Genomic DNA, 26810 nt, shown 5'->3' on the forward strand with positions numbered 1-26810 from the left:
TCTTCAGCTCTTTCACTTACTTACTAGTTGTTGCCTTGGAGAAGTTAGTTAATGTCCATTAGCCTCAAAAGTGTGAACATTAATTGAGCTTCAGGCTTGGTGGTGATTATTAATGGGATGATATATTTAAGCAATGAGCTCAGGGTTCGATACACCATCAGTTCAATAAACACTGGCTGGTGCTGCTTTTATGGTCTAAGCAGCAGTCGCCAACCAGTGGTCCGTGGACCATTTGTGGTCAGTGAGGTCTGAAAGGTTGGCGACCACTGGTCTAGAGTATCGCTGTCTAAATGAGTGACACCTATAACTTCATTTTCTAGTAGCTCCATCACAAAATCAAAACAACAGGTGAAATGAATTTTAATATGTTTTATTTTACCCAAGATATCCAAAATATGATGCCAATATAGAATGACTATAAAATTATTATTTTCTTCTTACCAAGTCTTTGAAATCAGTAATTGACACTTCTAGCACACCTCAATCCGTACTAGCCTCATTTCATGTGCTCAATAGCCACACGTGGCTAGTGGCTGCCATATTGGACCATACAGCTCTAGACCTCAGCGGGGGGAGGAGGTCCATACTTCTCTCTCTCTCTTAGAATCACATTGTCCCACCACGTTTTGGAAATGAATTTCTGATCTAGAAAGAATTAAATCCATACTTCCAATTGTTTTTCAGCCCCTCCTACTTTAGCCTTAGGATTACTAAAAAGTGGACGGGTATCTGGCATGCACAATATCAAATGTTTAGTCATGCTCCTTCAAAACTCACCACAGTGAACCATATAGAGATAAAAATGACCAGGTGACAATGTAAACATGGCTGAGTGATGAGCTGGAATGGTGTAAAGGAGTCAGGGGTGGGCATAAGATATACTTATTTAAATTTTTAAAATTAAATTTAAATTTAATTAAATAAAATTAAAATTAAATTTAAAAATTTTAAATTTAAAATTAAATTTATTGGGGTAACAAACTCACAAAACAAAACAAGCTCAAAGATGCATTTAAAGAGCCAAGAAAAGGCCAGTCTCCAAAGCCACAGCTTGCCTAAGAAAAAGCAGTACTCAAGTCATCTGGGTGCAAGCAGGATGGTGGGGGGATGGGGGTGGGGAAGGCACGGGGGAGTCAGAGGAGACAGGGGAGGCAGGGAGCTTAGGTCTGAAAAGAGCAGAAGCCCACAATGAGCCGTCTGACAAACAGAGACAGGGGCTAGCACAAACACACCTCTGGAAACCACCTGCCCTGATAATACTGCCTTTATCTGTGGCTTTAACTTCGGAGGCAGAACAATGGGAAAGAGGGAACTGTTGTCTTTTTGGGGGGAAGTAGGGAAAGAATCTCAAAGCCTCCCTTTTCCTGTATTCAGAAGAGGAACTAGGTAATGGAAAATATTTCTCCGAGTATTAAATTTAAGGGAGGAATAAACTTCTCCCATGAAATACTGATGGAACTTTCACTGTATGTATATATTTTCATGATCACTTAGCTAACGTAGTCATACAGGTTTTCTGAGAGGCAGATTCAAAACTCTGCACAGGAAGAATATAAGCAAATAAATGGAAATTGTTTCTTAAGTCACCACGAGGAGATCAATTCATCAAACAGCAGAAGCCCAATGTCTAACAGAGTCTGGGCCACTGACTCTGGGGCCAGAACCTTTCCGCTCTCACTAGTCCCCAAAGTCAGCCACCACATCAATATGTTATGTCCACAATGACCATGGTGCCCAAAGAGGCCCAGGTATATCTGATGAGCTCTGACTAAAGTATGCACAGAGAGGCATAAACCAGTTCAGAAAGACAAAAGGGTTATGCTTTGGCCTGGACCAAGTTGCTTGCTGAAGGAAAAAGTCTATTTTGGACAGTGTAGGGTACTGTGAAACCCAACAGAACAGGCACCTACTGCCGGTGTGACCTTGCATATCTTACTTCTCTGATTCTAGTTCATTCATCTGTAAAATAGGAATATTAATACTGACTTTTGCAGAAGTTGTGAGGGTGAGATATGTGTGTAAATGGCTTTGCCCAGTGTCTGACAAAACAAGTATTTAACAAATAGTTGTTATTGATAATAACAATAATAAATGAGATACTCATTTATTTCTATGTCATTATAAAGCTGAATTGGGAAAAGTTATTAGTAAAAAGCAGAATGAGGCAAATGTCACTAAAGTGACTTCCTTTTGAGTCTGCACATACAGCATTCAAGTAAGACTCGTTTTCTCAATCTTTGAAACCCTGAATGGTTTTATCAAATCTTATTTTCCCTAGCTTAATAAAAAAATGAGGAGAGACTGGTCTTGAATGCCTGTGTAAGTGACCTTGAAACTGTGTTTTTAAAAAAACAACTTAGTTATTCATCCATAACAGAATTTGACAGGGGGAGTTGGAGGGGAGGGAGGGTGGCTGGTTGGGGGAAGGGTTAACGTGTGCTTTTCTAGGACTGTATGTGTTTATATTTTAAGTCTTGATGTACAAAGTATTCCTCCCCCATGGTCTCAAAGGCCCTCTCAGGCTACCAAGGGATTCCTTGGGTCAGGACGAAATACATCTGAAAAGTTAACTCACACTAAAAGAAAATTATAATACTAAAAAGTATTATGACCTTTTTCCTTATAGCAGTATTTGTATTTTAAGAGGGATTTTCCCTAAAAAAGATAAAGAAAAATCTCTTCAAGTCTAAAACATGCAAACACAATTGCCATAGAGATGCGATGCAAGCACTTGGTATGCTGGTAACTAGAGCACTAGGCATCGATGACAATAGGGGGACAGAAACCTCCCTTAAAACCCCTCACATCAGACTCCTGGGGGCTTGTTACTTCAGCTGAAGGTCTGTCTGGTTTCAGGCAAGCAATCTGCTCACACAACTCCAGGGTAATTGCTGTGTGTGTGTGTGTCTGTGTGTGTGTGTGCCCGAGTATAGACTTCAAGTTGATAAATTACACTATTAGAATAACATTTAGGGTCCATCTACCAAACAGGAACGCAAACCTGGCTTGCTTCTGACTGGTGCGAAATGTTCAAACAAGCCAGGAGCCATTCTCCTAACACGTCCACAGCCGGCACGGAGCTAAGCTTACCTTTCTTTGGTCTGGATTTCACTGGCAGGGACTCCTTTTTTTCCATCGCTGCTTCTCTTTCTTTCCATCGGCGGATCTGTTCCTCTCTCATCTTGAAGAACAGGATCTGTTTCTGTTCTTCGCTGAGCTCTGCCAGCAGATCAGGATCTATGTACATCTCCGACAGTATCTGTTTCAGCATCTTCTCAGGCCTGGAGTCTTTTACACCTGTGGCAAAGGTTCTTGAAAATGGCTTCCAGGTGTGCCTCCACCTGGGCTGGCAGTTGGAGGGACCTTTCCCAGAGACTCACAGCAACCCCCGAAAGGTTGGGACGATTAATTCAGCTCACTGGCTCTTGGTTCCTGGCACCAAACTTACTGCCCACAATGCCGTTCATGAACCTGCAAAGAGCAACAGCCAGAGCAGGCGGTATTAAAATGTGTAGGCGCTGGGTATGGACAGCTTATGAATAAAGCTTAGAGGAAATACAGCATCGCTTTTTTGTTTCTGGGGCAGAGGAAAGAATAGCTGAGGCACGCTTTGTTAACAGTTTGTGTAACCTCTATCCTGTAATTTCCAAAGATACTTTATCAAAACAAACCAAACCCTAACTTTTTACGGGTCAATCTCAGGGAAACAAAAAAATTAACAGAACTTTGGCCTTGTCCCAACCAAGCAAACATATTATTACCTCAGAGCCTAACAAACCAACTGTATGGCTGAGAAAAGAATTTTTTAAAAAAGGCATAGGAGGAAATGAAAAGGCTCTTTCCAAACAACTTATTTCAAAACAAAATACTGTTTTCTGTGACTTCACGGAATTACCCACCTCAACCGAACCAAAACAGAACCATGTTCAAGGAAGAAAAAGAAGAAATAAATATTAGACCATCATGCTCTTTTCCCATTCCCCTTTAAAAGCAGCACTGAATAAACGCAATTACGTACTCTCATCTTCGCAGAAGGACAATGCCATGTCCAGACAGCCCACTAGAACCGTGAAAACAGTGCAGGTGCGGGAGAGAACCCTTCCGTACGTTCTGGAAGGTCACCAGGTTTTAGGTGTACCTCCTCCAGATAACCTAATTTAAAAAAATCTAAATTTACAGGTCAGATAAACTGGGGGGATGGAGAGCTGACTAGGTTCGTTACAAGGGATCCTTGCTGTATGAAAGAGTTGATTAGAGGCTCCTTTAAAAAGGCTGTGAAAGCCAGCATTTGGAGTCATGGAAGGGGCCAGGAGAAGGGCAGTTCTGGGAATGTTAAGGAGTCATTCACTTTGATTTCTTACCAAAGTGTAGCCTGGACGAGTGCAGTCACAAGTGGCTTCACAGTGGAAGGGGGCTGACAATCCCCCTTGAGGTTTCATTCTACCTTATACATTTCTGTTTGGTTGTGTGTGTGTGTGTGTGTGTGTGTGTGTGTGTGTGTGTGTTTTAAATAGCAAACCTTCATACTTTTGTAGTCAGAAGGAAATTATGTATACAATTCCATTCTGGAAAAACAAGACTTTTCACGTGTTTCGATATGATAAGATCACCCAAATTCTAAGGAACTGATTAATAATTTGGTGCTTATAATGCCTCGATAATCTCACCATGTAGCCCTGCTCTCTCAAATGTCATTTCTCCAAACTAAGTTCAAATGCTCTTAAACTTGAGACTAGTCACTTCGCCCCCTGGTTCCTTCACCTGCTGTCATCCACACATCCAGATTGTGTTGCTCTTCCCACCCTCTGGGAGTGTCCTTGCGGTTCCTCTCTTCCTCCTCTTCCTTGCAAACTGTTTCTCCACCCACACCAGTCTTTTGAGACAAGTGTGGTTTGCATACATTCACTAACTGTTCGCTATGTAGCAAAGACCTTTACTGGGACTACAACTACTGCATCCTATACTCCATCTCCCATCGCATTCATCTACCTGAATGCAAATGGAACACTGTATTAAGAGAAAATTAAAATAGAATTAAAAGCAGTGTCTGACTCCAAATTCAGCCAGGCCTGCCTATCTCAGGTTCTATCTTTGTATTTTGCTTTGAGGTGACCCTCAAAAAATCTAACAGCCAGAGAACCGATGTCTGATAATGCTTTTTGACTTTGGGGTTCTAACAGCTTCCTGAGGGGGGAGGGGGCTCACTAAATTCACACTAAGGGAGGTGTCCTGAGGCTGACAGGAACCAGAGGAAGAATTTGGTTCCTCGGAACCCTTGACTCCTGCTCTGAGATGAAGGGATAAGGAACCAAAATGAATGGTAACTCGTTAACATCCCAGTAAATGTCCTCTGTTGGCCCTTCCATGGCTCCAATCGCTGACGTCCATGGACATAAAATTGGTGGAAAATGAGGAGCCCACTAAAGCCTGAGGCTTCTGCTCTGTTCCCCATTTTGAATGGGGTGAAGCCTAGCAACAATAACAGTGTGAGTAAACCCTAAAATCGAACCTCCTGAACGGGCCACGTCCACATTCCTCCCCTCTCCCCCGCTCAGAGTGCGCCTGGTGGTAAGAGCTTACACTCGCTGTGCCAGCCACTACCTTCAGCACTGTACATGCATTCACTCATTTAATGGGCACAGCAGCCCTGGAGTTCAGCCCTCCCTCGCCCGGTACCACAGATGGAGAAGATGGAAATGGCAGAGCTGGGCAGCATGACTCCGAGTTGGCTCTACCGTCCTCCAGCAGTACAGTGGAGCATCTATGCAAACATCAGCGGCTGTGGCTCTGCCTGTGAACTTGCCGAATGAAGACCAGCCAATCCTCGCAGCCATGGAAATGCTGAACTGAAGGTGTGTGGCCGAGTGCCTCTGGGCAGAAGCCTCACCCTGGCCATTGCAGATTAGCTTAGGGAGGGCAGGTGTTGAAAAACCCCACCCAGGTCATGCTGGCCCAGGTGTGGATGTTGTCTGCTCACCGTTTCCTCCTCAGTTTCCCCTCTCACACAACCACGAGGCATAGCACAAATGGTGCAGATGCGCCCAGTGCGAAGGGTCCCACGGCACCTCCGCGAGGAGATGCTCAGGCTCTTTCGCGGGTTTAGCTTTTCCTTCTGCCTGTCGGAGTCAACATGGACTGTTGGCACTGAAGTGAACCAGTGGGTCTTGAAGGAAAGACACTGGCTTCCTTGTGTGCTCGGAGGATCCCTGGGGACTGACGGACAGCTGTCCTGTGGCCAGGCTGCTAAATAATACGCATGCCATTCTAAGACTGTCGATTCCTGCTGGCGTGAATGAACTCTTTCCTCCCCCTGCTTCCAGATGGAAAAGTCAGCCCAGCACAGGGTGCTCAGAGGACAGCCAGCAACGGGCCCCAGTCCGGACTCCCAGCTCTGCCTCTCATGAGCTGTGTGACTTTCGGCTGTGACTTCCACTTCTCTGGACTCGGCTTCCTCGCCTGTGAAATGAAGGCCTGCCCTGGGAATCTCTGTAATTTGAGGACGATGCCAGGAAATCTATGTGAAGCTACAGGGGCAAATGGAGTCAGCCCGGGTGGAGGAAATAGAAACGAGGAAATTAATTCACTAGGGTTTTTCCCGCTTTCACTGACTGACAGGACAATTGTTGCTGATACTGAATCAAACTCGAATGATTTTCCCCCTAACATACTGAGTGCAGCAAACTTCCAGTTATTCAAGATCCAGTAAAAAGAAAAGGCTTAGCTAACTCAGTTTTCTTTAATGACAGCACTTTTCTTAAAAGACAGTAATGACAAGCCACAAGCCCACATCTGCTATTTATTCCAAAAATAAATTTCCAAGGGTCACAGGATCAGTTGTTTTCCAGGACACCCATAGATTAACTCGGGGGACATCCTCTACAGCCCTGTCCTACAAAACGAAAATGGTTGCCAACAACTCTGAGACAAAACAAAAACAAAACAGCCTGAGATACAGCCTAAATCATAAAAATACTATAGTACCGACAGTATGACTTTCATGTTATGAATAGAGTTTGGATTTTAATTATTGTAAAACAGCCAGCTGTTTTCAGATTTTCAGTTCTCTTAATGCAACTTTACCTTATTAATCTTTCTGCAAAAGGCCATTTTTGAGGATAAAATGAACTATCAGAGGTGACAGCAATTTGTTAAGGTTTGTAAATATATGCCATTCTTTAGGAATTTGAAATTACTGTACACATGGACTTATCTAGAAAATACCATTTGCATGCCAGATCTATGCCCACATATGCCTAAGGCTTATTCACTTAAAAAATATTGGTATCTAAGTCTTCCTATGAAATAGACAATCAAGTAAAAAACGCCTTTTAGGAGGTGAGGAGACTCAGTTCAGAGAAAGCTGCCTCCCTTGCCTATTCCCTTTGACCCTGAGGAGGGAAAGACACCTCTGAGAACCCGGGCAAGTTGTGACTTCTCACTGTCGCTGTCCCCGCGCCCATCCACCTCGGCCCGCAGGAACCCCGAGGGCAGGACGGGGCAGGGCTGCCCACTTGGTGGAGGAAGGTGTTCGCCCCATCACCCCCCATCCCCCGCAACTGACGGGGCCACTGTCCGGCCGGCCCTCCGCACCCCAACCGCAGAGGGTACCCTGTTTCTGACTCTCCTGGAAGGTCTGGGGCGGAGGAGGTCCCCACGGCTCTACCCACGTGGGTGGGCGTGCTGGTCCGCGGCGCAGTCAGCGCGGGGCGCCGTCGGGGCCCGCGGGAGGCCGGGCGGCGGGGGAGACTGGGCGCCAGGGCCCGTCTACTGAGTCCAGAAACCTTAGAGCCGCCGCGACACCCCCACGCGGCCACCACCCCGCCCCCAGCTCCCTGGCGGGCGAACCGGACGGACGCGCGCGCGCACACGCCCCTCGGGGACTCGGAGCCCCGCCCGCCGCCCAGAACTGCCCGAGGCTCCCCCACGTGCCGCCCGCCGCCCCCTCGGGGGACCCCTGGCCGCCACCACTAGCCCCCCGCCCTCGGGCTCACCCGCCCGCGACTCCAGACACCGGACACCGGACACCGGACACCCGGTGGCGAGGCCGAGATCGCCGCCCAGCCCGGCACCTGAGCCCACCCGGACGCGGCGCTGCCGTGGGAGGGCGTGGGCCGTGGGACCCAGACTGAGCCCCGGGTCATCCCCAGCCCTGCGCCCCCCACGATCCGGGGACCCCCACCCCCGCCCCTGGTCCTCTCCCAATCCCCCCCTTCCCGGCCCCTCCCCACCCCGCACCCACCTGCAGGGCCCAGGGCTCACCTGCGCCCCCACGATCCCGTCCGGGAACCCCCACCCGCGCACCCGCCAAGTCCAGTGGGGGCGGCGGAAGCTGTCGGGGCGGGAGGGAGAGACAGGGGCACCCGCGAGCGGCACCGGCTGGCTGGACAAACACTCGGTGAGATGTTGGCAAACAGCGTCCTCAGCCCGGCCCGCCCGCGCCGCCCCACCCACGGCCCACATGCCCGGGTGACTGGCTGCGCGCTCGGGGCCCCACCCAGGCTCCTGGCCGCGCTCCAGGCCGGTGGCCTACAGCCCAAGCCCGCTGTCCAGGCGGCGCACGGCCCCCAGCGGTGGGTGGTCTGGCCCGGGGCCACCCCCTCCACCTGCACCCTGCGAGGACTGGCCCGCCATCCGCCATCCGGGCGGCGTAGCTTATTAATACCAGCGGCCCAGCCCCTTCCCGCCCCCAGCTCCGCGCTCCCTACAAGGTGGGGCTGGCGGAGGCGGCCGTCCCTTCTCAGTTACACGGAGTGGCGCCGGCCAAGTGGGCTCATCTGTCAGGTTCTGCTCCCGCGTCTCGTACAACTTACTTTCCTTTTTCTTTTGTTGCCATTAAATACATGGTCAAACTCTCGGGCGCTCGCGGGACAGGTGTGGCTTTGTGGGACAGTATCGAAGAGGAGAAAGGCTGGGAAGGTGGGGATGGAAAACAACAGCGACGGGGCGGGCAAAGAAAGGAAATCTGGAGGAAAGGTGAAGAAGTCAAGAATCTTGTGATTTTCGGCAAGAACAGGTTAGGGCGGTGCCGAAGGGAGGAGCTGGCTGAGTCCGGGAACAGGAAAGCTTGCAGGGAATCGGAGCAGAAGCAGCGATTGTGCGCCACTGAAGAAGAGCATACAGGGTGTGTGGTGGGCGGGGGGGGAGGGTTGACGTGGTCAAGCCCAGACCTACGTGTTGGGGAAAGAAAGGGTGAAACAGTTTGCATTGCCCAATCCGGTTTGGCGCAGTGGATAGAGCGCATCAGCCTGCGGACTGAAGGGTCCCGGGCTGATTCCAGCCAAGGGCATGTACCTTGGTCGCGGGCACATCCCCTGTAGGGGGTGTGCAAGAGGCAGCTGATCGATGTTTCTCTTTCATCGATGTTTCTCTCAACTCTCTATCCTTCTCCCTCATCTCTGTAAAATATATTTAAAACAACAACAAAACAGTTTGCATCATGAACAACATAAACCGATGAACAAAAACAGATCCAGAGACAGAGAAGCATCAATCAGAACATCAAACCTCAGGGGGAAGGTAGGGGAGGGTGGAGGTAAGGGGGAGAGATGAACCAAAGGACTTATATGCAAGCATATAGGCCTAACCAATGGACACAGACAACAGGGGGTGAGGGCATGAGTGTGTGTGGGGGGCGGGGGGGGGGGGGGATAAGGACACATATGTAATCAATAAAAAACCCAAACAAACAGAAAACAATGAGCATCAGCCCCCCATCTCCACAGCCTGTCTAGTAAATCCAGAGCCTGACTTGTTCTGGTCAAATATTAAACTTGCTCATTCCCAGCCTCTCCAAACTGCAGAAGGTCAAGGTTAGACAGAGAACTAGCAATTGGGGTCATTTTAGGGACCCTAACAAGGGCGAATTGCTGGCCTAGGTTCGGTTCCCATTGCTGACTAAATGAGTGGCCTGTGGCTTGTTCTTTGGCTAGAGTATGCTTTCCCCTGGTTAGCTGCTCTGGCCAGCTCAAAATGAATCCCAACCCTTGGTGAATTGAGCAGCTGATGAACCATGAAGGGTGGTTCATTAGCCAGTAAAAATTCTCTAGGACACTTGTAACAGCCCATTACCTTCTTCTACACTCCATCTCTTTCCACGTCCTGACAAGTCTTTCTTTGTAACAGGGCTCCCACGCGGCTACTGACCCCTCTGCCCTCCGGTTCCCCCTCCGGATAATAGCAGTGCCTCCCTACTTCATGGAGTTGTTTCCAGGCTTAAGTGAGATAATACATGTAAAATGCTTTACCTTACTTCCTGGAAGTGATAAGTGTTCAAACACATTAGCTCATATTATTTCACATCACCTGCTATCATTTCAAGTGACCACTTCACACCCAGGTCATGGATTTTGCCTCCTATGGCACCTAGACTACAAGTTAGCCTCAGTGGCCCCGCCTCCTAGTACAGTCGTCCTTTCCTTTCCACTGAGGGATACATTCCAAGATCACCAGTGGATGGCTAAAACCTCAGATAGTTCCCAACCCCATGTGTACTATGCTTCTTCCTATATATGCATACCTATGATAAAGTTTAATTGATAAATGAGGCCCAGTAAGAGGTTAATAACAATAACTAATGATAAAATAGGAGAATTATAACAATATACTATAATAAAAGTTATGTGAATGGCTTTGGGTCATTATTAAATAACATAAGGGTTACCTGAGCACAAGTACTGCATACTGTGACAGCTGATCTAATAATCGAGAGGGCAACTATGTGACTAAGGGACGGGCAGCATAGGCAGTGCGGATATGCCCGACAAAAGGATGCTTTACGTCTAGGGGGAGGCAGAGCAGGAGAGATTTCATTAGAATGGCACACAATTTAAAACTTATGAGTTTCGTTGTTTTTTTTTTCTGGAATTTGCCATTTAATATTAGCACCGAGGACCAACAACATATAAAGAAGGACTACTTTATGTCACTTCTGAGATTAAACTATCAAAGACCTTATAGCTTGTCTTCGTGTATGTGTGTCTCCCTCTCTTGTATCATTTACTCTTAGGAAAGCCAACTGCTATGTCATGACCAATCCTATGGAGAGTCCCAGGTGGAGAGGGACTGAGGATTCCTGCCAATACTAGTAGCCACAGGATGAGCTTGGATGTGGATTCTACAGCCCCGGTCAAACCTTCAGCTGACTGCAGCATTGGCATCTAGCTTCAGTGCAAATTCATGAGACCACCCGATTAAGCCACTCTTGAATTCCTGAACTAGAACATTGAGATAGTAAACTTGTGTTGTATTAAGCCACTAAACTTGGGGAAATTTGTTACACAGCAATAGATAACTAATACACCTCCTCACTGGTTTTGTTTCTAAGCCAGTTTTAGCTAGCTTTCATGTATAGGAGATTTCAGGCACTGGGTAGCCTATTTAAACACAGACCTGGGACCTCACCCCAGAGCTAAGAAATATAATATCTGTACGGCCCAGACATCTGTGTTTTGAACAAGCACTCCTAGTGATTGGATCAAAGATGGGATTACAGATCATGCTGTCAGAAACTCTGCTTCAGGTCAGACATTTCTGAATGCCGTTGTCAAATTCATCTTTTTAAACATTAATTTGAATCCTTCATTTGATTGCTAATGCCCACCCCTCCTTTTTGTCCAAAGTAAGACACAATCTCTTACCAGCTTTCAAGGACCAGAACAACCTAACATTAGCAGCTTTCAGCTTTATCATCTTCCTAATACAAACCCTGCCTTTATATACCCTGTCATTTTCGGGCCCTAAACTGACATAGGCTCTGCAGCTTCACACAGTGACCTTCGTCTAAAATGTCTCGCCCCACAACTTGACCTATAAAAACCCCACCTATCCTTCAAACATCCATCTTTAGGAAACCTTTCTTGCCTTACCTCCCCCCAGCCAGAAACAGGCCGTGCCTCTTCCATGTTTATATATTTGTATCACAAGTTAGCGTTTAACACTTCCAAGGATCATCTAATGAACACCTGCTAGGTGCCAGGGCCTGGCTGCCCTCTTCGCTGCAGCTCTGCCTACTATGGTAGCTGTTGGATATGTTTATGTACCTTTGAAATCATAAATGTTATGATAGCAAGAACTAGCCTATGCAAGTTTGAATCCTACCCAGCACCCAGGCACACAATAGGTATGCAGTGCATGCTAGTTGAATGGATGTTAACAGCCCAAATGAATGCAAGCTATACAGACATAGTACAATCATTCACTCAACTTGGATCCCAGTATCTCTTTCCTTTTCTCTCCTTATCTCCTTCCCATCCTTCTTGCCATGTATCTCTTTCCTGCATTTGTAAATATTTCCCTTCTCCCCCTCCTCTTATTTCTGTAGTTCTTTCTCCATCCTCTTCACTTTGTCCCCCCCTCTCCTCTACCAACTTCCCTTTTTGGTCCTTCTCTCCCATCTCCTGGCTTTTCCTCTTTCAATTGGCATAATCTGGAACCCCCCAAAAGATTTTTTTTCTTAATTTTAAAAGTGAACAAAATGTTTTCTATCGCTTTAAAAAACATCAAGCAGCTGTTACTTATTTATGAAGCCCTCAATTACTCTTTCCCTCCCTTTGGGTCAGGGTTCTGCGTAGGAAACATTTCCCCACTCCATGACGGAGGGCAGATTGTGGGAAGGATCGCTGCCTGCACCTGCCAGCAACACTCCTGATCGAATGTGAGGTCAGGTCAACCAGGCTGAGCATCAACGGCTGGCTGGCCACCAGCGAGTTGGAGACGTGCAGTGGGTGTCACCAGTACCTATGTCAGGAGTGCCCCAGTGCCCCCCAGGCCCGTGTTCCAAGGGGAAGGCTAGATACCCATTTACTATATACTGATTTTTAAAGTAGGTCCTTTAATTCCAGTAATGGACAATAAGGAACAAATACTCTGCATTTTAACCGACATGTTCCCTGGCATTCCTTCCGGAAGGTTGCGTAAGAACTCTGCTGCCCAAGGCTGTCACGTACAGCCACCTGGATAGCACTGTCCCACGGGCGAGGTGCCAAGCAGAGAGGACAAGGCATAAAAGTGCCCTCGCAGCTGTGCAGCCCAGCAGCCTCGTGCTGCCAGAAAGGCTGGAGAAGCCACTTTTACAGTCATAGGTCGATTTGTATGTAAGTTCTACAGGAAAAGAAAGTGGCCTTCAGATTTTTTTCTTTATGGAAGAAAATAGGACGAACAATAATCCTTTATCTGTCATATTTTATCATCAGCATCAGAAAATCCAACCACTTTTTAAAATTTTTTTAAAGAAGTAAGTTATACATTTGTCCCACAGTGACTATGAAGTATATGTAAAAGAAAAAGACTAAGCATTTCAACTTTTAATAAATCAATTTTTAATAAAATTGATCAAATCATAACACACATCCCAGATAAGCCATCAGTCATTTAAACAAAATGTTATGGGAGGTCTTCTGCTAGCTTCCTGCTAGCAGTTGGATTTGACTTGGAACTATTTTCATTGCTTTATGACTCTATGTGGGCTTTGATATTTTTCATCTTTGTAAATATTAAGATAAATGGTTGGTCTTTTTATTCATCTTTTATTTAATTAGATTACACTAATTGTTAATGTTTTTCCCCGAATTGCCTCTATGGAGTTGTTTCTGAGAAGACGTTCCTCCTTTTTTGTGTCCCTATAAGGCAGTGGTAAGCAGCCTGTGTCCCAGAGGAACTGCTGCCTGAGGCTTTTGGGTGGAGTCGGATAACTTCTACCCCCAGTGACCTGGGGCATCTGTGAAGACCCTGAAGTAAGCAATGCCCTTGACCTCAAAGCCGGAAAAAGGAGCAGAAGCAAGCTCATGCTAGTGTCCTGGCATTCCTTGGATCTTCCCAGGCAGCTTTGCGTAAGTCTCCTAATGCTAATCAAACCAAAGTCCCATCTCTTCCTTGGACCAGATTCAGAATCAGGTTTTGATTTCCTACCTTCTCTCCGATGTGCAATCTTTGCAAAAAGTACACAAATTTGTTTTAGTTTTACAAAGACTTACTGCCGGTGAGCATAGAAGAAGCTCTCAGGCATATTAACATAACCCTGGCCAGTGTGGCTTGGTTGGTTGGGTATCGTCCTGTGCACTGAAAGTTTGCGGGTTTGATTCCCGGTCAGGGCACATGCCTGCGTTTCGGGCTTGATCCCAGGTAGGGGGCAGGCAGGAGGCAGCTGATCAATATTTCTCTCTCTCCGTCTAAAAAAAATCAATAAAAATATTTAAAAAATAACCTAGATACATTTAATGTTTACCCGCTTTGTCTCCTGCCTTAAAAGGGTTCTTATTTGATTGGGGTAGGAGGGAGCACAGACATTGCCATTTTTTCAAACTATCCTAGGAAGTTCTAATGTGTGGCCAAGGTCGAGAAACACTAAACTATGTAGAAACAAAGTTAATTGATTATGGAAGATTTTGAAGGTGTAGGAATGGCAGCCCCTAGACCAACCGTGGGCAAACTACGGCCCGCGGGCCGGATCCGGCCTGTTTGAAATGAATAAAACTAAAAAAAAAAAAAAAAGACTGTACCCTTTATGTAATGATGTTTACTTTGAATTTATATTAGTTCACACAAACACTCCATCCATGCTTTTGTTCCGGCCCTCCGGTCCAGTTTAAGAACCCATTGTGGCCCTCGAGTCAAAAAGTTTGCCCACCCCTGCCCTAGACTTTACTAAAATAGAAATGAAACTAGATGTCCATTTTCTTGGTCTTGAAGTAAATACAATAACCTTGTCTGGGAATGGATGGTCCACCAAACCTAGCCTATCATTTAATAAGGTGGAAATTCACTAGGCTGGCTCATTGTGCTGCCCAATATATGTAAGACTTGCTAATTTCCTTCCTTTTACTGTTACCTGGTTATAAAACCCACATGTTCCCTCTGGCGTTTCGGTTGAGGAAAAGCACTTCCTTCCCTGGCCCAAAGACTCCCGCACACACTCCATGGCTCAGGGGTTCCCAGTCACTTCCTTGTCTTTCCTGGAGGTGACTTCAGCTCTGCTCCCTAGAACTCCTGTTCCCCCAACTGAGCCATTTCCCTCAGCTGTTCTCTGTTTGCCTGAAGACTGTTCTCTAACTGGAAGCTGACGTTCATTCTACCCTTGCGTAAAGTAAGACAGTTTGCCTTTTCCTCCAAGTGTATGTTTAAGAGCCAACTTATGACCTCAACAGTACATGCCATTGTTTAAGTTTGAGACAGAGAGTTGGTTTATTGGCATTTTAATGACAGAGAAATTTGTACAGCATCCAAAATAGAGTGAAAGTTATGGCCAGTAAATGACAGATCACGCTCTACAAATAGAAGAATATGAAAGAGGGTAGACTCCCTTTGGAGAAAGAAGTGTATAGCCATTTAGAATTTATTTAACCTCACTTGCCCCGCATTGGGAGTGAGTGCTGCATTTTTATAAGTCCTCATTAAAATATACTAAATCATACAATATTTAGGGCTAGAGGGAATCTGGACATTATTTGGACTTCACTTGCAGCTGAAAAAAAGGGAGGAGGGAGGAGCAAGGTTAACCGTTACAGAGCTAGTTAGTGGTATATCCAGGATTAAAACAAAGAGTTTCTGACACATAATCTTCACAGTTACTACACTACATTAAGTGAACTAGCTTACCTATGAACTAGAGCAGGGGTGGGCAAACTTTTTGACTCGAGGGCCACAATGGGTTCTTAAACTGGACCGGAGGGCCGGAACAAAAGCATGGATGGAGTGTTTGTGTGAACGAATATAAATTCAAAGTAAACATCATTACATAAAAGGGTACGGTCTTTTTTTTTTTTTAGTTTTATTCATTTCAAACTGGCCGGATCCAGCCCGCGGGCCGTAGTTTGCCCACGGCTGAACTAGAGTCTTACAGGGATTATATTATTATTTGAATTCAGGAGAAAAGTGAAGGGAACCGGTGTTGCTCTCCTAACATAAAGCCCCTCTGTCTTGATGAAGAGGCAGACAGGAGCTGCCTTTAGGGCTGGGATGGTTCAGGGCCAGCTGTGGGCTGTGACTCCACTCCAGTCTGCTGGGCTCACAGAAGACCTGCAGGGACCACAGTAAGCTTTCAAGCCCTCCCTGGAGAGAAAGCTAGGGGTATGGTCCTCTTGGGTATAATAAGCAGGTATTGGTAGAATAATCCATCAGTTCCGAGTGTTTTCTTAGGTCAAATTCTGACCAAAGGCAGAGCATAAAGAGAAGAAAGCGGAAAGTGAGGGGCGGGGGCGGGGGGGGGGGGGGGGGGGGGCACGGGCGCGCAGAAGGAACAGAAGGATCAACACCAGAAGAATAATGAGACTGGAGGTGATTTTTCAAATGAATACATAACCCAGTTGCTTTCTTAAGTAGCTTTCCTTTCCTTTGAAGCCTCAAACTCACTATCCTTATAGGGGAGTGGTTCACACCAGAGAGGCAGCCGGCTTCCAGAAGTGATTTTGAATTGGAAGAGGAGGAATTTCTCTGGTCAATAATTGGCTTAAAAGCATGAATTTTATTGTTAGTGTTGCTACATGGTGCGCAGTCCTCCTAAATGGGTGAATAAAAAGTCTAATTAAATGCCCAGGAACAAAAGACTCAAATCGTACTGTTTTTCAAAATACTCTTTCCTAGTTAGACTCCATGAAAGTACTGTATGTCATTGAAGAGGTGACACTTTATGGTCAGATGGAAATCGTTTCTAGTCCTCTGAGTGTGCTGGAAGTGATAATGACATCATAAATCTCTACAGATTTGCATTTCAGAGCACTTTAAGCTATTATTTCATTCAGTCCTCACAACATGTTTGGTGAGATAGGCCTGTGGATCTTAACTGACAAGTGAAGACACTTAATTGCAGGCCAGCTCAATGGTTTGCCTAGTTTATACCGTCTTAGGTAGTATTGGGACCAGGGCTGGGGACTGGTGAGTTCTAAGGCTCTTCCCCCTACACCCTACTGCCTCTGGCACTCTGAAATTTAACCCTGCCGGCATAGGGAGTCTGGAACGTTGCCTCATTATGTTCGTATCCCCAGGTTCTAGCCCAGTGCCTGATACAGAGTAGGCACTTAAAGCATGTTTGTTGAAGAAATGAATTGATCTAAATTTGGGCTTGCCCAGAAAGAATCAGTGCCTTCCTGAATTATGGAAATTAAGGTTAAGTAGCTTTGAACCAAAGAAATTATCAACATGTTTTTTGGAAATATCTTAACTTCAGGAATGGCTCATATAGCTTGAATGTTCTGAAATGAGATCCTATTCTGCATGAAAAGAGGGGACAGTCTCATGGGGATTATATTATTGATCTTGCCACAGAATCATATGCCTTTATTTTTATTTTCCCTTGAAGTTTTATTATTTTTCAAATTAGCATTCATTATATGCAATGACATAAATCTTTTATGAATAGAATATGAATGACACACACTGGGGAACTATTGTTTGGAAATACGTAGTGTTTCTAGGACTCTGACACAGAAGGATTATTATTCACATGATTGGTCTTGTGATTTTAGTAATGTACCATCTTGAATTATTACTCAGCGGTTTCATTGTTCTTGGTTCTCCAATTAGATTATAAATTCCTTCAGATTGACTTGTGCATTTTATTTATTTTATACCCCCCTCATGGCTAATAACTGCACAAAGATGGATATATGATACACAAATCAAGGCAAAGAATGTAGTATTCCCTTGATGGCTCTTACTGTGGTCACGAGAATATTAGTTTTTTAAATTTTCATCTTGATCCAACTTTGTAGTTGGAATTAAACTCCTGTTTTATTAAACTCCTTCTAGTATTTTGTAAGAGTTATATGCTTATTGTAAAATATTTCGTTGGTAGGGCAAAAAAATATAGACAGAATTGAGGGAGCTACTTCTAGGATATTTGAGTTAAGAAGAGAAGTCACATGTTACTCTCCTTTCTATTCCTGCTTTTCCTTCTCTTTCTATTCAAGTAACATGTTTAAAATCTACAGCTGTGGTTTCCATTGCTAAAGTGAAAGGAAAATGAATGATTGCTTCTGCTTGATTATCAAACCTGCAGTAAATGCCTGTATTGCTGGGGGAAAAGGTAACGAAAAGAAACAGTCCTGACGGCACTAAGTTTAATATCTAAAAGGGGGAAACTTCATAAATAAAAACAATTGTAATCATTTTAATAAAGGGGTAAAAAGTATAAATACCACCAAGGCCACAGTGACAAAGCTGAGATCTTTTAGGAGAAGACACATTACATTGACTTACATGGCAAGCTCCAATGATTATGATAAAATGTACCTCACATTCCCTCCTTCTTCCTATAGCTTATTGGTAAGGAAATGGTGGAAATTTATGGGTCATTCACAGAGGCAGTTGGGGTTGTCAGTGAGGCTGGACACATAGTAGGATTTTAAGGCTCTAGGATTTTAGGAACATTTTCTTTTTTAAAAAAAAAAATCTATTATTGAAAGTATTATAGATGTTCCTCCTTTCCCCCCCAATTGCCCTCTAGCATCTGGTTCCTACCCCACCCTAGGCCTTCACCACCATATTGTCTGTGTCCATAGGTAATGCATATTGCATACAAGTTATTTGGTTAATCTCTTCCCGCAACCCCCTCCCCTCTTCCCTTTGAGATTTGTCAGTCTGTTCCATGTTTTCATGACTTTAGTTCTATTTTATTCATCAGCTTATTTTATTCATTAGATTCCTTGTTCATTTATTTTGATTTTTAGATTCAATTGTTGCTAGGCATATATTTATTGCCATTTTATTGTTCATATTTTGATCTGTTTTTTCCCTTCTTTTTCTTTCTCTTCTTAAAGCATATCTTTCAACATTTCGTGTAATGAACTCTTTTAGCTTTTTTCTTGTCTGTGAAGCTCTTTATCTGACCTCCAATTCTAAATGATAATTTTGCTGGGTAGAGTAATCTTGGTTGTAGTTCCTCACTTTTAATATTTCTTGCCACTCCCTTCTGGCCTGCAAAGTTTCTGTTGAGAAATCATCTGACAGTCCTTTGGGTGCTCCCTTGTAGGTAACTATCTGCTTTCCTCTTGCTGCTTTTAAGATTCTCTCTTTGTCTTTAACTCTTGGCATTTTAATTATGATGAGTCTTGGTGTGGGCCTCTTTGGGTTCCACTTGTTTGGGACTTTCTGAACTTCCTGGACTTGTAAGTCTATTTCTTTCATCAGGTAGGGGAAGTGTTTTGTCATTATTTCTTCAAATAGATTTTCAATATCTTGCTCTCTCTCTTCTCCTTCTGGCACCTCCATAATGTGAATGTTGGTTCGCTTAAAGTTGTCCCAGAGGCTTCTTACACTATCTTCATATTTTGGGATTCTTTTTTCTTTTTTGCTCTTCTGATTGGATGTTTTTTGCTTCTTCATATTCCAAATCATTGATTTGATTTTTTGAATCCTGTACTCTACTCTTGAATCCCTGGACATTATTCTTTATTTAAGTTAGTGTATGCTGAATTTCTTTTTCATGTTTTTTATGTTCTCACTAAGGTTCTTGAAATTCTCAGTAAGATCCTTGAAAGTCTCAATAAGAACCTTGGAACTAGGATCCTTGAGCAATCTTATAACCATTGTTTTGAAATCTGTATCTAGTAATTTGCTTCTTCCCATTTAATTTAGTTCTTTTTCTGGAGATTTCTTCTGATCTTTCATTTGTGACATGTTTCTGTGTCTCCACATTTTGGCGGCTTCCCTGTGTCCTTATGTATTAGGTAGAGCTGATATGTCTCTTGGAATTGGTAGAGTGGTCTGTGTAGTAGGTGTCCTGTAGGGCCCAGTGGCTCAGCCTTCCTAGTTACCTGATCTTGGTACTCTAGGTGCACCCCTGTGTGGGCTGTGTGCACAGTCTTATTGTAATTGAGCCTTGATTGCTGTTGGTGCCACTAGGAGGAATTGACCTCCAGGCCAATTGGCTGTGAGGACCAGCTGTAACTACAATGGAAAAACTGCTGTGCAAGAGACACCCCTGTGGAGCAGAACTTGCTTCCGTGGGACTTTGGTGCTCATTGAGTCTGCCCCTTGAGTATGTCACTTGCGGAGGTGTAGGGTTGTAATCTGGTATGGTCTGAAGCTGTCCACCGGGTGTACTGCCTCTGGGCCTTTCGAGAGGTGCAAAATAAGCCACTGCCTGGGGCCACTCTGCAGGAGCTACAGAGAGATCTGCAGATGGCTGCTACTTGTGTTGGGTGGGGAAGTGCCCAGCTGTGAGGCAAGGCTGGCTGATGCTAGTGCCAGGTCTTGGGCTTCTTATTGATAGGTATGGGGCACACTGATACCAACTGCTGCTTGTCTGAGAGATTTTAGGAAAGTCCGAAGTCTAAGCCAGGACAGGCCATTCATACAGAAAAGCTACTGCAAACAGCTTGGATGGGGCTGCAAATTGGATGGGGCAGGGTCTCAGAAATCACCAGGACAGGGCAAACAGTGTGAGCCAGGCTGATGGAAACTCAGATATGGCTGCCAGTCAGCTCTGTAAAGTGGGTGGTCCTAGCACAGGAACAATGACCCTTGTGAGCTCCTCTATCTGGGAGAAAGCTGCACCAGAGTTCCTGCCCCAATGCCAGACAATCCAGTTCATCCATATGTCCCTGGATCTCCCCAAGCTGCCACCCCAGCACTAGAGCCCAGAGGGAGTGAGTCTAAGTAAGTTCATGTGCCAGCCCTTTAAGAGGAACTGCTTGAGTCTCCAGCAGTCTCTGACACTTTGCCACAATCCCTGCTGATTTTTACAGCCCAAAGTTACAGGGACTTCTTTTCCCAATTCTGGAACCCTGAGCTGGGGGCTGGCGTGGGGCTGGGACCCCTTGGTCCTCAGCAAAGATATCCCTCCTACCAGTCTCAATGTGTTTTCTTCTTTACTTCTCTAGTTGCTAGGGCTTCCATTCAGCCAGATTTCAGGAATTTCTGAATGATGGTCACTCTGTATTTTAGTTGTAATTTTGGTGTGGTTGTGGGAGGCAGCGAGTACCAGTGTTTACCTATGCCACCATCTTGGTTCCAGGAATATTTTTTTAATTAGAAATGTTTAGTCCTCTGGTCTAATCTTTCTAGCTTGTATCAGTTCTATTTTGATACATAACAAACACCCCCAAAACTTAGAGACATTAAATAAGAACACTTCAATATTTTTCATGGATGGTTCTGTGGGTCGGCTGGATGGTCATTCTGCTGGTCTTGCCTGGGCTCACTCCTGTGGAACTCTTTCCCCTATGTTTGACCTTAACTGGAACCTGGGAAGGCTGGAACAGCTGGGATTCTCCCTGCATGTGGCCTGTTACTCCCAAGGATTCCAGACCAATTTTTTCACATGGCAGCAGCAGCATTTCAAGAGGACAAGTCCCAATGTGCTTCGGCACATGTGCCAAGTCAAGAGTCAAAATAGTGAGGCAGGATAGTAAGAAGAGGAAAATTCCTTGGCAAGTGGAATGGGAAACTGAGACAGATAGCTGAGCAAACTGGCCAAGCAGTTTACAGCCAGAGATAGAAGGTCACCTCCCTAGGGATAAGATCTAGGCCTCAGCTGTATTTCAGCTCCAGGGCTAGAAAAGCAGCAAAACCGGGTGGGTGAAGCCAGAACCAGCTGCAATGACTAATGAGCCCCTGCCCTGGCGCTGACCAATCAGCGGAGACCATGATCCTGAAAGGGCACACCTGGAAAAGCTGCTGAATATTCTATTGAGACCTCCCCTCAACTCCCTGCCTGAAAACTCTCAAAACAAAGGACCCAGTGCACACAGTCTCCCCCAGGAGCAGGCCTGCACCTTCCCTCACAGGTCTGCATCGCCTAAACTCTAAGGGTCCCCATGAGACTTGCAACCAGGGGAGCAATGGGCAGTGGCAGCTTGTCCTGGGCTAACCCCCTGAGCCTGTCTCCAAGGCTTCCTTTTCTCTGACTTCCCAGTGAGCCGAAGCCTCAGTTCTCTCCTGTTGCTTCTTCTATCCTAGGCCCTCCCTTGTTCCACTTTAATAAACAAACTCTCAAAATCATTTGGACTCAGTGTGAAATCTTCCCTGCATGAAGTCGAGACCCTACACACTACCTGGCAGATCCACTCAGAGCCAGGTCTCCTTTCCAATAACAGTAGGAGGGACAACACATTGGCATGGATACTGGAACGTGTGACTCACTGGGAACCATTAGTGTAACAAACTACCACACAGTCTAATACAGAACTCTCTAGATTATGAACAGTGTGCCCAGGGAAGCTCAGAGTTGTATGGAATTTATTCTCTTGTGTCTTGGGATGGCTTGTTTCTGCAGATGTCTGATGTGGAGTATCTGGACAACTCAAAAACTAGAATAAACCACTGTGGTACTTCTTAAAAGGATCCTTCCTTCCTTCCTTCCTTCCTTCCTTCCTTCCTTCCTTCCTTCCTTCCTTCCTCCCTCCTCCCCTCCCCCCTTCCTTCCTTCCACGAGGGACAATGGCTTGCCCATATTAACTTAGAGAGCATTAAAGACTAGAATTCAGATCTCAATCTAATGATCTTTGCACAAACTGTCTCTCTCTCCATCCCCTGTGGATATATTTTAAACTCTACATTTGAGGGATTCTCAGCTAAGACTTTATGTGATGTTTAATGTTTATAATTAGCTTATTTAATATTTCCTTTACTTTTCAATGCCATAAATGACCCCCCATATTTTATCATTTCTCATTGATTTTCTTTTCACTATGTTTGACATGAACTAATAGAGACACTAAAGAGGAATGGCCCCAACCCAGATCTTACAGCACTGAACCTTACATTCCCAAAACTATGTTCCCTCTTGGTTATTATTAACGTTGCTTTGCTTTGTTTTAACTGGTATTCTGTGAGACTAAGGTCTGATATATGATAACTTGGGTTGTTTTTTAGAAAAGAGGTGATGATTCCACATCAAACAAACCTCAACTTGTAACTGAGTTCAAAGTATATTTTTAATAGATTTTATTTTCCGTTGAGCCTAAGGGTATAATTTCGCAAACAATAGAGTGCTGAACAGGAGCAGGATGTTGAGTACATCTTTCTGTTGTGCTTTTTGCATGAATCAGAGTTTCCCAGTCCGTAAGTTATTATGTGGAGATAAGTTGGGCATCTCATGGAAGCCACAAAAAGTGTTCTCAGCTTGCCTGACCTGACTTAAACCAGGAAGTAACTTGGGCATTAGGATAACAGGTCCCTGAGCAAGTCACACATTCCTTGTTTTATATATAAAGTTCAGGTTAAATAAATAAACAAGCCAAACAAAAACTGAATATTCATGATCTATCTCATGAGTGCTTATGCAAATTCTGTCACCCATCCATTGCTCTGAACTTCTTCATCATCATCATCATCATCATCATCATCATCATCATCATCATCATTCGTGCTGTTCTCATTTGTCATCAGTGAGCAAATTGTCATTCAGGCATAAGTACATTTGAAGAGAATGGAGAGGATAAGGGGGACATCACAGGAAATAAAGTCAGGATCTTTTTTTCTCGGTGGCAGTAGTGGTGGGGGCGGGGCGGGGGGGGGGAGGAGGAGGGGAGTGGTGTCCATGAAGCAATTTCGGTCTGTAGGAAGGAAAGCTGACATAGTTCTACCATATTCTCCTTCATTCAAATTTTTGTTTGATTCTGAGTGTCATGTTTTAAGATGACATCAATCAAAACCAAGTGCAGTCTTTCCAGAGAAGACTGAATAAGTGAAGGATAGTTAAAGGAATTGGGGATGGTAAGGCTTGAGGGTATGTGGGAACATCTTCGAATGTCTGAAGGATTTCATGTGCTCACAGGTGTGGCTTAGTTAGTGCTGGTCCTAGAAATACCTTGGACAAAATTAGGACATTTGAAATCAGTTATTACTCACCATACATCTCATCTCTTCTGGTAATATCATTTACTAAATGAAGGACAACCAGAATCTTATCACCACCTTCGCACTTTCCTGTTCCATGTCTTTATTTATTGCAACAGTGGGTTTTGTTAACCTAAAAGTAAAAAGCCAAGTGAGAGGCAACTGATATTTATTTGAGATCACAGAATTGCAATTCAGGGGCACAGATTCAGGCAGAAACCCAAGTTGTGTCCCAATTACAGGGTAAAAGCAAGGGTTTTTTATCAGAAAGGAAAGGGAAACGATTACCTGAATAGGAGAAGTAAATTTCTATTAGTGCTAACAAGTTGAATTATTCTTTAGCTATACAAGGCTGATTACTGATTCTATCTTCAGAAGGCGTGTCCATAATCAACAGTCTCTATGGTCAGAATGTCTTCTTTCCTGTTTGTTTTACTGACGATTGTTTGTAAGACATTGTTACTTTGTTGCTTTGGCCCAGTCCAAAGGTTATTTTGCCCAGTTCAAACATTCCAAAGGTTCAGGGAGCGAGACATACAAGCACTTCCTCTGGAATAGCTGCTCTGATTCCATTTTAAAATAGCTCCACTTATGTCAACTTTTCAGTGTCATAATCCTTAGTTCTGGCTGTGTCTCCTTTCTACTAGTAAATATTTCCACCCATCATTACTCTTTCCAGTCTATTACGTTTCTAGTATTAAAGCTCATTCTCATGCTGCAGAAATAACCCGCAGGTCTGGCTGCCTACTGTCACAAAAGCCAAGCTAGTGAGACAGGTACTGGTGAGAAGGAAAGTGGTTTACTTAAGTTGCCAGTGACTTGAGAAGATCAGGGAATTTCTGTCCTCAAAAAACCCATCTTAACATCTCTTGTCGAGACAGTAATTCTTATAAGGAATTGATGGGAACTTGGAAGGAGGAAAATTCCTAGGGGGAGTGTGGACATGCAGTTTATTTTGGGAGTAAGGGGAAAGGTGAATAAAGGGGAGTTGAAAAGCTCCTTCTCGAGCTCACTTCCTTGGTTCTGGTATTACTAGTATCTTTCCTCAAAAGGGCATCTGTGGATTTATAGAGGACACTTGCAGTTTTATGGCTGGTGCCAGTGCTCCTCTCCCCCAGAATAGGCTGCTGTAAGTGGTAATGAGAGCTGGAAAGCATAGGATTGATTTATACACGTTAAGAAAACACAGGGTTGATTATACATCTTGAGAAAATACAGAATACATAACTTTGATCACTTAATTGGTAATGTTAAAATGTTAAGGCATGGCTACAATTCCACAGTTTTAGACTCTCACCTTAAGCTACACCGTTTCATCCCTTTCATCAGTGTCACCTACTCAGCCTCTAAGCACTACCCCTCACTCATAGGACTTTGAGACCTGATATAAAGCTTTTGTCTCTACTCCAAATCTCGCCATTATCTGTCTATGACCTGGCTCTTCTCTGTCTCTAAATATTTGAACATTGCAACTTCTGGCCACAACCTGCTATTCTCCCAGTATTCTCATAAACTCAATCTATACTGCTCTTTTAACTCAAATGAACTTTGATTCCCTTAATTCCCTCAATTTCCTTGATTTATCAGCTACCCTCTCCCCTTTCCATATTCTCTCCCCACACTTATCCTTCTTGATTGATTTCTGATCACCGTGTTCAATTTACTCTCTCCCCTAACTTCATCTGGGCCCTCAGGCTTCCCATCAGTTCCTCTGCTAGTCTTGGATCAGCTTCTTCTCCAGGTGTTTTCATCAACTACTCTAAGCCATTAGCACACTCTTCAAGTCCTTAGCTCTCAATTTCAGCAAATGACCTTTCCTCCTCTCTTGAGAAAATTGATGCTTTTAGGCATGCTGGGTGTCTTAGTCAAGGTTCTTTGTTACAAACAACAGAATCCAATCTACTGGTTGAATGCCATGTTTGTTAAAAGTTATTTTGTAATTCAGAGAATCTCCAGAAGGACCAGAAAGCCAGCTTAGAAGACACCTGGCTCCAATCATGCCATGGGGACTGTTATAAGAAACACCACTACCAGAATCTAAACTTTAGCTTGCACCAGGCGCTGATGATGCTCAGGACTGAATGTCAGAATCTCTGTTCCTATTACATTTGACTTCACTTGCCAAAATATGGAGTCTGCATGGACCCACCTCTTCACATTGCTCCTTCCAAGTCAATATCTCAGGCAGAAACATCTGACTTGGTGGAAGCTAGATCACATACCCGCCACAAGGAATGCCAGGAGCATGGGGTCTGGTTTCTACCCTGAGGAGGCAGGATTCATATGTAGAAAATTCATGACATGATCAAAAGACACTACGCACATGCTAAACATCTCTTATAATCTCTTTCAGTTTCTCATCCCCTTACCTAAAATTGTATCTACCTCTATACCCATTCATGCCTTCTTTCTTCCAATCACTACTACCTTTGAAGGTCATTATCCTTATTTCTGTACTTGATTCCACTACTTTCTGCTTCTTCCATGTTCTCTATTATAGCCTCTCCTTTCTATATTCTGAGTCTTTCTCTCTTTTGACAATTTTCTTCAGTCAATGAATATATTCAAGTATCTCCCACCCTAAAAATATTTTCATAGACTCCCTTCATTTGCTCTCTCCTGCTTCTCAAGCCATCTTCTTGAAATAATAAAGTAAGTTAATCATTTCCATTACTTCATCCACTATTCACCCCCAACCTATTGCTATCACTCTCTGGCCTACTCCTCAATGCTCACAACCCTGCTCTTACTCTGTCACTGAAACTGCTCTTATTATATCAAGTGAATGTCCATCAATTTATCAAACCCAATGGACACATATTAATACCTAACTCACAGTGTCTTGCTGCTGCTTTTGTCCCTGAAGATGTCTTCTCCTTCTTGAAACTTGCTACTCCTTTATTGTCTGTGAATGCCCACTCTCCTGGTCTTCCTTACCCTTCTAATCTGCTCCTTTATGGGCTATTCACCTTACACTTTCTCTTTCAATGTTGGGGTTCCTATGTCCATGACTCCTCTAATTCTAACAACTCTGAAGA

At 44.5% G+C, this 26810-nt stretch overlaps 1 protein-coding gene across 7 annotated transcripts in view; it reads right to left on the reverse strand.

The window, feature by feature from the left end:
• SH2D4A (SH2 domain containing 4A) overlaps window positions 1-8944 on the reverse strand; it is a 50253-nt gene extending 41309 nt beyond the window's left edge. For 3 of the 7 annotated variants that reach the window (XM_036300314.1, XM_036300308.1, XM_036300315.1), the window contains exons 1-2: window positions 8260-8415; window positions 3091-3471 (exon numbers count right to left, since the gene is read on the reverse strand). In XM_036300314.1, coding sequence (XP_036156207.1) covers window positions 3091-3271 — 181 coding nt within the window. In that variant the 5' untranslated portion in view covers window positions 3272-3471; window positions 8260-8415. Of the gene's footprint in view, window positions 1-3090; window positions 3472-4018; window positions 5535-5580; window positions 5602-8239; window positions 8416-8810 lie in introns of those variants that run through there. The other 4 variants (XM_036300309.1, XM_036300310.1, XM_036300311.1 and 1 more) reach the window with 4 other exon arrangements.
• Between the last annotated feature and the right edge of the window lie 17866 nt (window positions 8945-26810).

Source organism: Myotis myotis, unplaced genomic scaffold (assembly GCF_014108235.1).
Source record: "Myotis myotis isolate mMyoMyo1 unplaced genomic scaffold, mMyoMyo1.p scaffold_m19_p_3, whole genome shotgun sequence".
In the NCBI taxonomy this organism is placed as follows: domain Eukaryota; kingdom Metazoa; phylum Chordata; class Mammalia; order Chiroptera; family Vespertilionidae; genus Myotis; species Myotis myotis.